A 12088-nucleotide genomic window follows, 5' to 3' on the forward strand; every position below is an offset into this window, starting at 1 on the left:
AAGGCCAAGGGGGAGAAGCAATTAGCTCACACCACCAGAAACACTGGCAAGGGCCAGACAGCTAACCCCCAGGCCAGCGTGCCCGCCAGTCAATACCCACCACGTGTGTGCTGTTGGTAGTGTGCTGTGGGTTGGGGCGGCGATGATCTGAAACGAGGGACAGAGGGCAGCAAAGCCTCCGGGTGGGAGCTGGGAGGAGCCTGTCGTGAACTGGAGCAGCCGAGCCAACTCCTCTTGCGTCAAACTGGAAACCACCGTCCAAAACCACCTCATGACCTGGCAGGGAGAGCACAGGCTGGGGTCACGCTGGTGTGCATTCTAGGATTTGACCCCTAGCGGAGGAAGATACCCTGAAGTGGGGGTAGGTCCTGGTTACTGCACACAGGTAGGAATGGTTAGCGTTGACAACCGCTTTAATAGGGATTTTTTTTTTTTTTTTTTTTTGAAGGTGGGCGCACACAGGTGGCACGGGGAAGTTTCTGGGCCAGGGGTCAAACCCACACCACAGCAGTGACCCTTAATCTGCTGCTCCACAAGAGAGCTCCTAAAAGGAACTGATAGTGTCCCACAGTCGGGAGGGTAGTTGCCGACTGCTTGGTTCTATTGCTCTGCCTGTCCAACACACTGCCTCTGTGGCAGTCAGCAGGCCAGGCCTCGGGGCCAGGGCTCCCTTCCTCCTGGACACGCACCTGCCTCTCCCACATATATCACTTTTCCCCCGTCAACACGTCTGCTTCTCTGACTCCTTGACTTTTTTCTCCTAAAACTTTGTCCTTATCACACGACACAAAGTCAACTGAAAGAAGTTTGGCCCACTTACTTTTTCTCTGAAATGCCATGAGCCACCAACGACCACTGCATGGGCTTTGAAGTCTGACACACTGATGTCCCCAGTCCCACACATCAGCAGCTGGAAAAAAGAGTCAGAGGGGCCAAGACCCACCAGAAGGTCAAAATATGTTAATGTGCAAAATGTGGAATAAAGAAAACACCAAGAAAAAGACATAAAGTGAGGTTATGATGCCAGAATACTGCTTTAGGGAAATTAATTGTAATAGGCCAATGGTTCCTAACCAGTTCGGTAAAAATCACCCAGCTTTTGAAATATATATATAGATAGTGCCTGTGGCCTTACCCCAGACTATGATCAGAATCTGCAGGAATGGGTTACAAGCTTGTGTATTTTGAAAAAGTTTTTCAAGCATTTGTGATGTGCACCCCTAAATAAGAACTGTTGCTATGGGTTATTTGAAATTGAAACAAAGGGTTAAAAAGGGAACCAAGTGTTTACTGACAGTCTGCTCTGGATGAGGCCTGGGAATACCAGGGGGAAAAGCAGACCCATTCCCTTGGGTGAAGACCCCCAGCCCCGTTTATGAATTTGTTAGATGGCCTTCCCTTTTTTCCAGGATCCATCATCCTTCTTTTATGGATTGAACTTTTACTACCGTCCCTGCAGCCCCGCCTCTACTTGATCAGATAAATGACAAAGATGCCAAAAATGAGCGCATTAATGACATCGGAGCCCTAAATATCTTGTTGATGTCCTAATTTGGTTCAGGATCCAGCAAGTTACTTAGCAGACTGGGAGTATTCATCCGATAGTTATAAAGAATGATACATGCTAATCAAGAGACAAGAAAAGCCCAAATTAAGCCTGAGCAGCCTGGCTCCTTCAAAAAGAACTCACTAAGCTACCGAGCAACCGAGAGCAGGATGGGCTACAACCATAAGAGACGGTGTCCCTCCTCCTCCTCCCTCTACGAACTGTAACAAATGCTTTGCTTCAGGATAAAACAAAACACACCAGTAGCTGTTCCTCAGCCTAGAAGATGACAGTACTAGGTGACAAGTCTGGCAGAAACTTGAGCCTCGAGAGATAGAGAGTTCACTATGTGGACTTCCTATCTACATGAAAATTGCACAAGACTGATTCTTGTTCTCGAAGCCAGTTTGGTTCATAAGAACTGTGCAAGGTCACCTGAAATTACTTTTGATTTCCTCATCTTAAAAGAAGAACTTCCTCCCTATAGGAGACAGTTTGTAGAAACATGCCCCTCATAAAGGCTATGGGAAGTTAAAACTAATAACTTGTGTGTATCATCTGTGAGGAGCAGGTGAAAACAAACTGGTTTTATTTTCTGCCTACTCCTGAAGCTCACAGAACTTCAATCTTGCTAATTATAGCAAGATGTTTGCCATTTTATAGTTGCATTCTGGTTGTTACAGGATCTAAAATAAGAATACATTAACTAGAGAGTGCTGCAGCCCAGAGCTATGAAATACATCACATCTCTCGCTTTGTCTCCTTCATAGAATGTAGCTCCATGTGGGCAGGGACTGTGATTTATTCACTGCTAGCTCCCCAGTTCCTCAAACATACACGGCACTCAGGAGGCACTCAATAAACGGTCTCTGAACAAATAAATTCTATTATTCCCTTAAATCAACCTTAAATGTCATAGGATTTACAAAGACTGTACAGCACACCAACATTCTTTACTACTACCAGTATTAGTAATATTTGATGGATAACTAAATATTATTATTCTTCAGAAATAGTTATTTGTTAGTTCCCAATTTCACATTCTTTTTTTTTTTTTTTTTGGTCTTTTCTAGTGCTGTGCCTGCAGCATATGGAAGTTCCCAGGCTAGAGGTCTAATCAGAGCTGTAGCCGCCAGCCTATATCACAGCCACAGCAACGCGGGATCCAAGCCGTGTCTGCAACCTACACCACAGCTCACAGCAACACTGGATCCTTAACCCAACGAGTGAAGCCAGGGATTGAACCTGCAACCTCATGGTTCCTAGTCGGGTTCATTAACCACTGCACCATGACAGGAAATCCACATTCAAATTTTTTAAATTGACCCTGGAGAAGGGGTCAATGTGTAAGTGAAACCAACCCATAGAGGGCTTTCGTACCACATCTCATAACAGGAGATGCAGTAAGCTGGGTCCAAGCCAAGAAAAGGGGATTTCAACTTTTTTTTTTTTAGGGCTACACCTGTGGTATATGGAAGTTCCTAGGCTAGGGGTTGAATCGGAACTGCAGCTGCTGGCTTATGCCACAGCCACAGCAATGCCAGATCCGAGCCGCATCTGAGGCCTATACCACAGTTCACAGCAACACTGGATCCTTAACCCACTGAGCAAGGCCAGGGATCGAGCCCGAGTTCTCATGGATGCCAGTTGGGTCTGCTACCACTGAGCTACAATGGGAACTCCCAGGGGATTTCAATTGTAAGCACTCACCTCTAGCTCATTCTCATCAAAAATAGCCAAAAGGTTCTCAGGGACCAATTCATTCAGGCCTGAAACAAAGCAGCCAAGTTAAAGCCCCATTCAGACCATGGATACGGATACTGTCATCTCAAAGCCAAGAGTAGACAGGATCCCACCTTTTAGGAAATGTTCCACCTCCTCTTTCACTTGACTGGCCAGCCGATACTGGGCCAGCAGATTTAAATAGAAGATTTTATTTGCGTTGGTGACTGGGGTTTGAGCTCCACCTGTCATAAGTTCTACAACCTGAAAAAAGAGACAAAAGAGAGGGACAAGATGTGGATAGGAGTTCATGACATCTGCCCAGTATGTGCCACAAACACAGCATTACAAACGCCTCAGTCACAAGTTCCTTCTGTGTCTTCAGGTTCTCAGTACCGTTGGTTTTATTTAGTTACTAAGCCTCAGGGTTCCTAGGGCTACTGCTATGTGCTACGCGCTGCTATTTGTGAAGTAGGCATCTGAGTGAGTCTCTAACCTGGTCAAACAGTGGTGATGCAACAGGAAGATATTACAGTTCCTTGTCAGCAATATTTTAACATTTCTATGATCCAAAACTAAACCATTACTGACCTCTTTTCAACCCCTGAGCCAACTGAGAATAAATAAAACCAGATTCAGTAGTAAAGAAGTCTTTTCAAGTCTCATAAATTCTAAGATGGGCACATTCTTCTATTTTTCCCCTGCGAGTCAATGGAAAAAGCCACAGCTTGATACTTAGCGAGTAACTTGCTACAGGATTTCAGTCTCAGTCTCAGATATTTGGGCTCCCGATTATTCTGTCTGCAAAGAAAAAGCTGAACGATATGATTCTCAAATAGAATTGGCACCCTCCTCCCGAAAAACAACTCCTAAGGGAGCTTTGAGGAAGCCCTGAAGCACAGTCCAAAGCCACCACCCCAGAAAACCTGTGTACAATGACCACGATTGTCTTCATAGGTGAGTGAGGGCCTGCGTTTAGTTACAGGATCAGATTTTAAGGCCCTGGCAACAGCATGGTATGGACAGGACTGTGCTCCAGAGCAAGGATTCTCACTGGATCTAAACATGTGTAAACTTGGCGCTCCCATCATGGCTCAGTGATTAACGAACTCAACTAGTATCCATGAGAGGATGCGGGTTCGATCCCTGGCCTTGTTCAGTGGATTAAGGACCCGGTGTTGCCGTGAGCTGTGGTGTAGATCACAGATGAGGCTCAGATCCCACGCTGCTGTGGCTGTGGTATAGGCCGGCAGCTACAGCTCTGATTCGACCCCTAGCCTTGGGAACCTCCATATGCTGTGGGTGCGGCCCTAAAAAGACAATAAAAAAATGTAAAACTTTTCTTATGTTTTTGTTGCTGTGCTATTATGCACAATTCTGGATTTTTTTTTTTTTTTTTATTTTACATGTGTAAGTATTTCTAAGTAGTAAATTACTATGATTTAATATTCACATTAAGTCCAAATTAAAATCAGCACACCCCCCCCCCAGGCCTACAGACCCTCATTCAGTAATTCAAGTTGCCTTGCAGTGCTGGGTCAGGAAGACAGGCTCTGCCCACAAATGTGCAAAGGCCAAGAGCTGGGGTTCCCAGGGCTCACAAAGGTTACTGAGTCATCAGCACAGTGCTATCTATTAATAATGACAAATTTGTGGTCATTGCTATTTTGCTTTCAATGATATGTAACTGCAACGTTAGCTTTATCAGTATCATCTGATATTATTTAACCCCACAATGTAAAGAAAAACCACATTTGCATCGGAACTACTTGTTGGCCATAAGTTTTAAAATACACAAGCACAGGGTTAAAATAGGAGTCATCCACATCCCCACTCCTAATGTTTAGAAACACACTGTCATCCCTTCCAAAGCTGCTCGTGCAGTGACACTTCCCTATCACTTAGTTTCCTCTACTGGAAAGTAGGATGGATGGATACATATGTCTTTGGCTCTACTCAAACAGGCCAAGACCGTTTAGTGTGGGACACAATGCCCCAAAGCTGTCCAATATGGTTGTTATTAGTCACATATGGTTATTCAGAAATTCAGTTATTTGGTCCTACCAACCACATTTTGAGTGCTCAAAAGACAGCACAAATAGAGAACATTTCCATCACTGCAGAAAGTTCTAGTAGAAAGCCCTGCTATAGAGGAGGCTGGGAAGTGGGACGCACAGGCTTCAGTCCTCTCTCTTACCTTATCCAATTGGCCAGATTTGTTGTATTTCTCTTCTGCAAAGACCAGCTCCATCTCACTCATGTCATTGTTGAGGATGAAACAAACTTTAGACTTGTAGAATTCTGGGTCATCGGTTTCAAAGTACTGAGGAGACAGAGAGACAGAGAACAGAACATGAGTACTCTTAGCCAGAAATGAAATTTGTAACTGCTTGCAGCCACTTAGCCCTTTAACCTTAAGAATAATACATTTAGGGCGGAAAAATTCCAGAGTCAATGGCCAGGGGCCTTCGTAGAAAATGCCCACCTAAGAGCTTACCTTGTAGTGCATACGCAGTCCTATGATTTGGGCCAAGAAAGAACGGGTAAAGCGAGCGCGGACCAACTGCTTGTAAGCGCCTCCCAGAGAGGATTCATAGAGACACTTGCCCACCAGCCGCCCTGCAAATTCATACACCTTGAGGCGCAGGTGAGCCGGGCGATTAGGGTTGGGATGCACCTGATCACAGAGAGAGAGAGATTAAAAGGCTCTCTTTAAGCCCAGTTCTGGGATGATCCTCCTTCCCCAACTCTATCCCAAGGGAGCAAGAATTTCAGTGTTAGGATCAAAGAGCCCATCCGAATGGCATTACTCTTTTAGTAGCCACTACTGAGGAATTCAAAGTGACTGGGGGATAAAGGGCGAAGACGGGCTCATATTAAGTGAAGAATCTCACACTGATTTTGGGTCCCAAGCTGCATGTGGAAGTCAATCAGTGGATGACATAATGCCGTTTCCCGAAACCAGAACTTCTTCCCACCAAAGTCTGCTTCTCCACTCTGCCTTACCAAAGCTCGTGTATAGAGTTCAATTGCTTTAGGTATGCTTTTGATTGGCTGGGGGATTTTTTTTCGGCCTTGCCTGCAACAAGTGGAAGTTCCTGGGCCAGGGACTGAACCGACACCACAGCAGTGACCTCAGCAACTGCAGTGACAACACCAGATGCTTAACCCACTGTGCCACGAGGGAACTTGGCTTCAGGTATGTTTTAAGAAAGTGGCTTGGAGTTCCCATCGTGGCACAGTGGAAACATCCGACTAGGAACCATGAAGTTGCCGATTCGATCCCTGGCCTTGCTCAGTGAGTTAAGGATCCGATTTTGCCGTGAGCTGTGATGTAAGTCACAGACACGGCTCAGACGTGGCATTGCTGTGGCTCTGGTGTAGGCCAGCAGCTGTAGCTCCGACTGGATCCCTAGCCTGGGAACCTCCATATGCCACGGGTGCAGCCTTAAAAAAGACAAAAAAAAGGAAAAAGCTTAATTATTCAAACAATGAGTAGGAGTTCCCATTGTGGTACAGCGGACATGAATCCGACTAAGAACCATAAGGTTGCGGGTTTGATCCCTGGCCTTTCTCAGTGGGTTAAGGATCCAGCATTGCCATGAGCTGTAGCATAGGTCACAGATGTGGCTCGGATCCTGCGTTGCTGTGGCTGTGGCGTAGGACAGTGGCTTCAACTCCAATTAGATCCCTAGCCTGGAAACCTCCATATGCTGCGGGTGCAGGCCTAAAAAGAGAGAAAGGCAAATAACAGTAATAATAATAATGAGTAGAATAGCCTCTGCATTATAATGCTTTTACGTTAAATATTCACCTGTCCCAGCTGTCTGCATTTTCTTGTATTTTACAGAAATAATATTTTACAGAAATAATGAAGGCAAAAAGGATGGAAGCGATTTGATTAGTTCAAACTCTTATTAGTCTCTCCATTATAACATAATTCACACTTTCCTCCCACCCATGAGAAGTCACAGACTCACTAATGCTTGGTTGGTGTCACTGAATCGGGTGAAGAGCTGATTGGTGGTGTCAAAGAGTGCTTTGCAGATTAGCTCAAACCACTCCCGGCGAGGCCCTCCCCAGTCCAGAGCTGGAAAGCATAATAAACATAAAAAGTGACTCTGGCCTAGCACTTCCTATGCCTTTTGTTCATTTACTCACCATTTTACACTCTCCACACTCCTTCCGTTCCCCAACCTTAGTGTCCTCCACTCCACCCCACCTCAACTGTGGACTTTTTTTTTTTTTAAATTCCACCCTTTTCTCTAGGATTAAAGGTATTCTGATCACTAAGGTCATGCTCCCTTAGTGTGGGAACACATCAGAGATCCCAAGAAATTGACATTTCTCTTGTTTCTAGAAGGGGTACTTCGTCCTTCTGCTTCAGACTCTTAAGAGCTCTCGGCCTGTATGTCTGGCTCTACAAGCTCGACCACAGCATCCAGCCAGTAAATACTATCCTTTTTGTCTTGACTCATGACTTCTTTTTCCCTGGGAAAAAGAAGCTGGGGCAGGGGTGGCGAGTGTGTGCCGGGGGGAGAGGGGGATAAAAAAGATGAATATGAAATTTCAAAACTGACCTTCTTCATCCTGAAAAACCACTTCAAAGTTCTTACTCCAATCTGAGATGGAGAAATTCCGAGTGGCTTTCAGAGACTGAAAAGCAGTGAAAGAAAGGAAACTGTAAAAACACTGGCTGGTATCTCTTGGGAGTTCAAGACAAAAACAAAAGAACACTGCCATTGTCCATTTAATGGCCATACGTGCTTGGAAGCCATATATTACTCACCAATAAGCTTTAATACTACCTTGTATTTAAAATGTACATATCTCCAAAGGTTAAAAAAAATAACTAATTCATATTTACACCACTGCCTTATTGGAAAGTTGAAGCTTTTTTTTTTCTTTAAAAAACCTCTTTTTTATCAATGAGAATATTCTTAAATAAAGAAGTGAAAATGGCTCAAATCAGTAAGCTTGGTCAGCAGGAGAACCAAGGAGGCTTGGTTTTCAATAAAGTACAGTTTATCCACTAGACATCTTTCTCCACAAAGCTAAGGTCAGACAGGGAGCCATGCCACAAAGAGAATGTGGCTGAGAAAAGGGGTTTCCAGTCATACCTACCAGAGCCAAACATCACAAACACTTTCTGGACAAGGACCAAAGCCTTCTCATTCTCAAGGAATGTAAGAACTATGCCAGTGTCTGTGCAGTGGAGACAGACACACATCAGGTATTCCTTCTCCATCAGGCCAGAAGGACAACAAAAATCCTTTCCTTCAAATCCAACAAGAGCTCTTTTATTCCGGGGATTCAATAACAAGAACTTTCTTCTATAACAACAACTTAACACCCACCCTACGTAGAAGGAGCTCCATGACCTTGCTCGGGAACTAGTTCAGTACAGATTTTAATGCCCATGAGTCAACTAGTCTGTCTCTTCAATAACACACCTCCAGTACATCTGCCCCATATTCGGTAAAATCAAACACACAAGAGTAAGAGTTTTTAATAGGTTTTGAGAAGAGAGAGGTTTGGGTTTCATAAAGGAGATAAACTGTAGAATATAACCAAAACATCGAAGAGGTTTCTGGAGTTCCCGTCATGGCACAGCGGGAACGAATTCGACTAGGAACCATGAGGTTGAGGGTTTGATCCCTGGCTTTGCTCAGTGGGTTAAGGATCTGGTGTTGCCGTGAGCTGTGGTGTAGGTCGCAGACACGGCTTGGGTCTGGCATTGCTGTGGCCGTGGCGTAAGCTGGCAGCTGTAGCTCTGATTAGACCCCTAGCCTGAGAACCTCCAAATGCCATGGGTGCGGCCCTAAAAGACAAAAAAAAAAAAAAAACAAAAAACAAAAACGAAACAAACAAAGAGGTTTCTAATTGGAAAATGTTGACAACTGTTGACAGGGATGAAATTTTACGCACCGATTCCAACAGAGCATGTCTGCTGACCTTCAGGGTGACTTTGGAATGTGGTCTTTTCATGTGCACCTGCCGAAGCTCTCGCTGGAAAAAGTTCACCTTGTCCTGAAAGGTCTCAGAGCCTCCTGAGGAGCAGCAAGATCCGTCATGATTACAGCCTCATTACGAGACATCCGTGCTGGCCACCTCCACACCCTCCGGCACCCAGGGTGTCGCTGCCTTCCCGGTCAGAATCCCTGTCCAACCTTACCTATGTTCTTATGGAGTGAGCGGATGAACGTGGCCGCTAGGATGTTCCTTTCCTTACAGCTGAGCTCCACGGGAGGTTGAATGCCATCATCCACCACCAACGTGAGGAGCTTATGCACAGGGTCAGGGCCAAGGTATGAAAACTAACAAAGGGGAAAAAAAATGAGTTAATCCATTAACCTTTCAAATTCACATCTCTACCCTTCTGCGCCAACCAACAAAAAATGACTTAAGCCTGGAGTTCCCATCATGGCCCAGTGGAAACAAAACCAACTAGGAACCATGAGGTTGTGGGTTCGATCCCTGGCCTTGCTCAGTGGGTTAAGGATCCGGTGTTGCCATGAGCTGTGGTATAGGTTGCAGACGCAGCTTGGATCCGGTGTTGCAGTGGCTGTGGTGTAGGCTGGCAACTGTAGCTCTGATTGGACTCCTAGCCTGGGAAACTCCTTATGCCGCAGATGTGGCCCTAAAAAGAAAAAAAAACGTTAAGCCTGCTTTCTCCAAGTACCTACCAGGAGTATATCTCCTTGTTTTTCACCTCAGCCCTCCATGATTCAAATTCTATTTTAAATTATTTGAGGTACAGAGACCACCTTTAGTAAGGGTCACAGGCAACACTCGATATGTATCTTCTGTGCTTCCAACATCACATATAAGAAGGGTGAAGGCAGCCAGGATATACAGAAGAGCAAATGGGTACCCGAACAGGTTGGGCAAACTGGGAACAAGTGATCTGCCTTTAGATTCCAAAAGCTCAGACACGTTGAAAAAACAAAATTCTTTTAATAGATGAGAATACTGGTGCTAAAAGAGTTAGTAAGCTTTGGCACATGGGGAAACCAAGCTCAGGTCAGAGTTAGCAACACCCTCTCCATTAACTTAGTCTTAGGGGCGAAAGATAACTATTGAAGTACTCTGACTCGCTACTCATTGCTGTTTCTGGAGGCATGGGTCCTCCTAGAACTACTTCCTTCATGCCGTTTCATGAGGAGGCAACAGCATCTTTGCCTGGCTGTGCTTATGGCATGTAAAAGTTCCTGGGCCAGGGAATGAACCTGAGCCACAGCTGTAAGCAGAGCCACGGCAGTGACAACACAGGATCCTTAGCCCACTGAGCCACCAGGGAACTCCCAAAACTCCTTCTTTATCTGGCAATAAATACTGTGTGCATAACGAGAAAGCCCTTCTAGGAAAAAAAGAAAAGGCTGAGACGTCAGAGGTTGAAGCCTACCCGGCATGACCCAGATATGAAGTTGAACTTACTTTTGTTCCTGGGCACACTCGGAAGGTATAAAGGCGCCAGGGAATGATTTTAGGTAGAACTCCTTCACTGAGAATTGCTGGAGGACCAACGTACAAAAAATAAAGCGAATGATAAGTAAAGAGGTTCCATTTGGGTATCATAGTTCAAATACCAGTCCCCATCTACATTTTTCATGATAACCCTTTTTCCTCTATGGACAAAGAGGATAATTTAGTCAGGACTGAAATCAAATAAAAAGCATCAACTGTAACTTAAAACAGGCAAATTAAAAATATCACTCTCACAATGCAGTTTCATGCAGACATTTCATAACTTTTTTTTTCTTTTTTGCTTTTTAGGATATGGAGGTTTCTGGGCTAGGGGTCAAATAGGAGCTACAGCTGCTGGCCTACACCACAGCTCACGGCAATGCCAGATCCTTAACCTACTGAGCAAGGCCGGGGATCAAATCCGTAACCTCATCATTCCTAGTTGGATTTGTTTCCTCTGTGCCATGACAGGAACACCAACATTTCATAATCTTTTTGTTGTCGTTGTTGTTGTCTTTTTTGCCTTTTCTAGGGCCGCTCCCTCGGCATATGGAGGTTCCCAGCCTAGGAGTCTAATCAGAGCTGTAGCCACCAGCCTACACCAGAGCCACAGCAACACAGGATCCAAGCCGCGTCTGCGACCTACACCACAACTCATGGCAACGGCGGATCCTTAACCCATTGAGTGAGGCCAGGGATTGAACCCACAACCTCATGGTTCTTAGTTGGATTTGTTAACCACTGAGCCATGATGGGAACTCCCTATTTCATAATCTTAATACTCAGGTCTTATTACCATTTCCAAATATCTGAGATCAGGTTTTCACTTTATGAGTAGAGAACATTTCACCTAGAAACAATCAAATCTCCTTATGTTTAGCCGGATGCTATTCAAAGAGACTGCTTCCAAGTCAGTGGACCAGGAACCCCAGGGGCCCATTCTCACTACTTTATCCCTATTTGAATGGCACCAAAGATTTGCTGGGAAAGAGAGGTGGGGGATAGGATGAGTCTCATACAAAAAGTTTATAAAAATTCCTTAGGTAAGAATAAAAGAGAGGTCTCTTGGAGTTCCCATCATGGTTCAGCAGTAACAAACATGACTAGTATCCATGAGGATGCATGTTCAATCCCAGGCCTCACTCAGTGGGTCAAGGATCCAGCGTTGCTGTGAGCTGTGGCGTAGGTCACAGATGCAGCCCAGATCCCGAGTTACTGGGGCTGTGGTATAGGTGGCAGCTACATCTCCAGTTCGACCCCTAGCCTGGGAACTTTCACATGCCATGGGTGTGGCCCTTAAAAAAAAAGGGGGGGGGGTGTCTCTCACCATTTACAAAAAAGGAAAAGATAATG

At 45.1% G+C, this 12088-nt stretch overlaps 1 protein-coding gene across 1 annotated transcript in view; it reads right to left on the bottom strand.

Annotated features, from left to right (window-relative positions):
- Nucleotides 1–12088, bottom strand: part of AREL1 (apoptosis resistant E3 ubiquitin protein ligase 1) — a 47387-nt gene that overhangs the window by 2593 nt on the left and 32706 nt on the right. The window contains 12 exon segments of the mRNA XM_047795296.1: nt 101–276; nt 821–910; nt 3257–3315; nt 3403–3532; nt 5466–5591; nt 5766–5945; nt 7249–7358; nt 7849–7924; nt 9197–9318; nt 9444–9585; nt 10706–10758; nt 10761–10782. Of these exon segments, the coding sequence (XP_047651252.1) occupies nt 101–276; nt 821–910; nt 3257–3315; nt 3403–3532; nt 5466–5591; nt 5766–5945; nt 7249–7358; nt 7849–7924; nt 9197–9318; nt 9444–9585; nt 10706–10758; nt 10761–10782 (1286 nt within the window).

This window comes from Phacochoerus africanus, chromosome 9 (assembly GCF_016906955.1).
Source record: "Phacochoerus africanus isolate WHEZ1 chromosome 9, ROS_Pafr_v1, whole genome shotgun sequence".
NCBI lineage: Eukaryota > Metazoa > Chordata > Mammalia > Artiodactyla > Suidae > Phacochoerus > Phacochoerus africanus.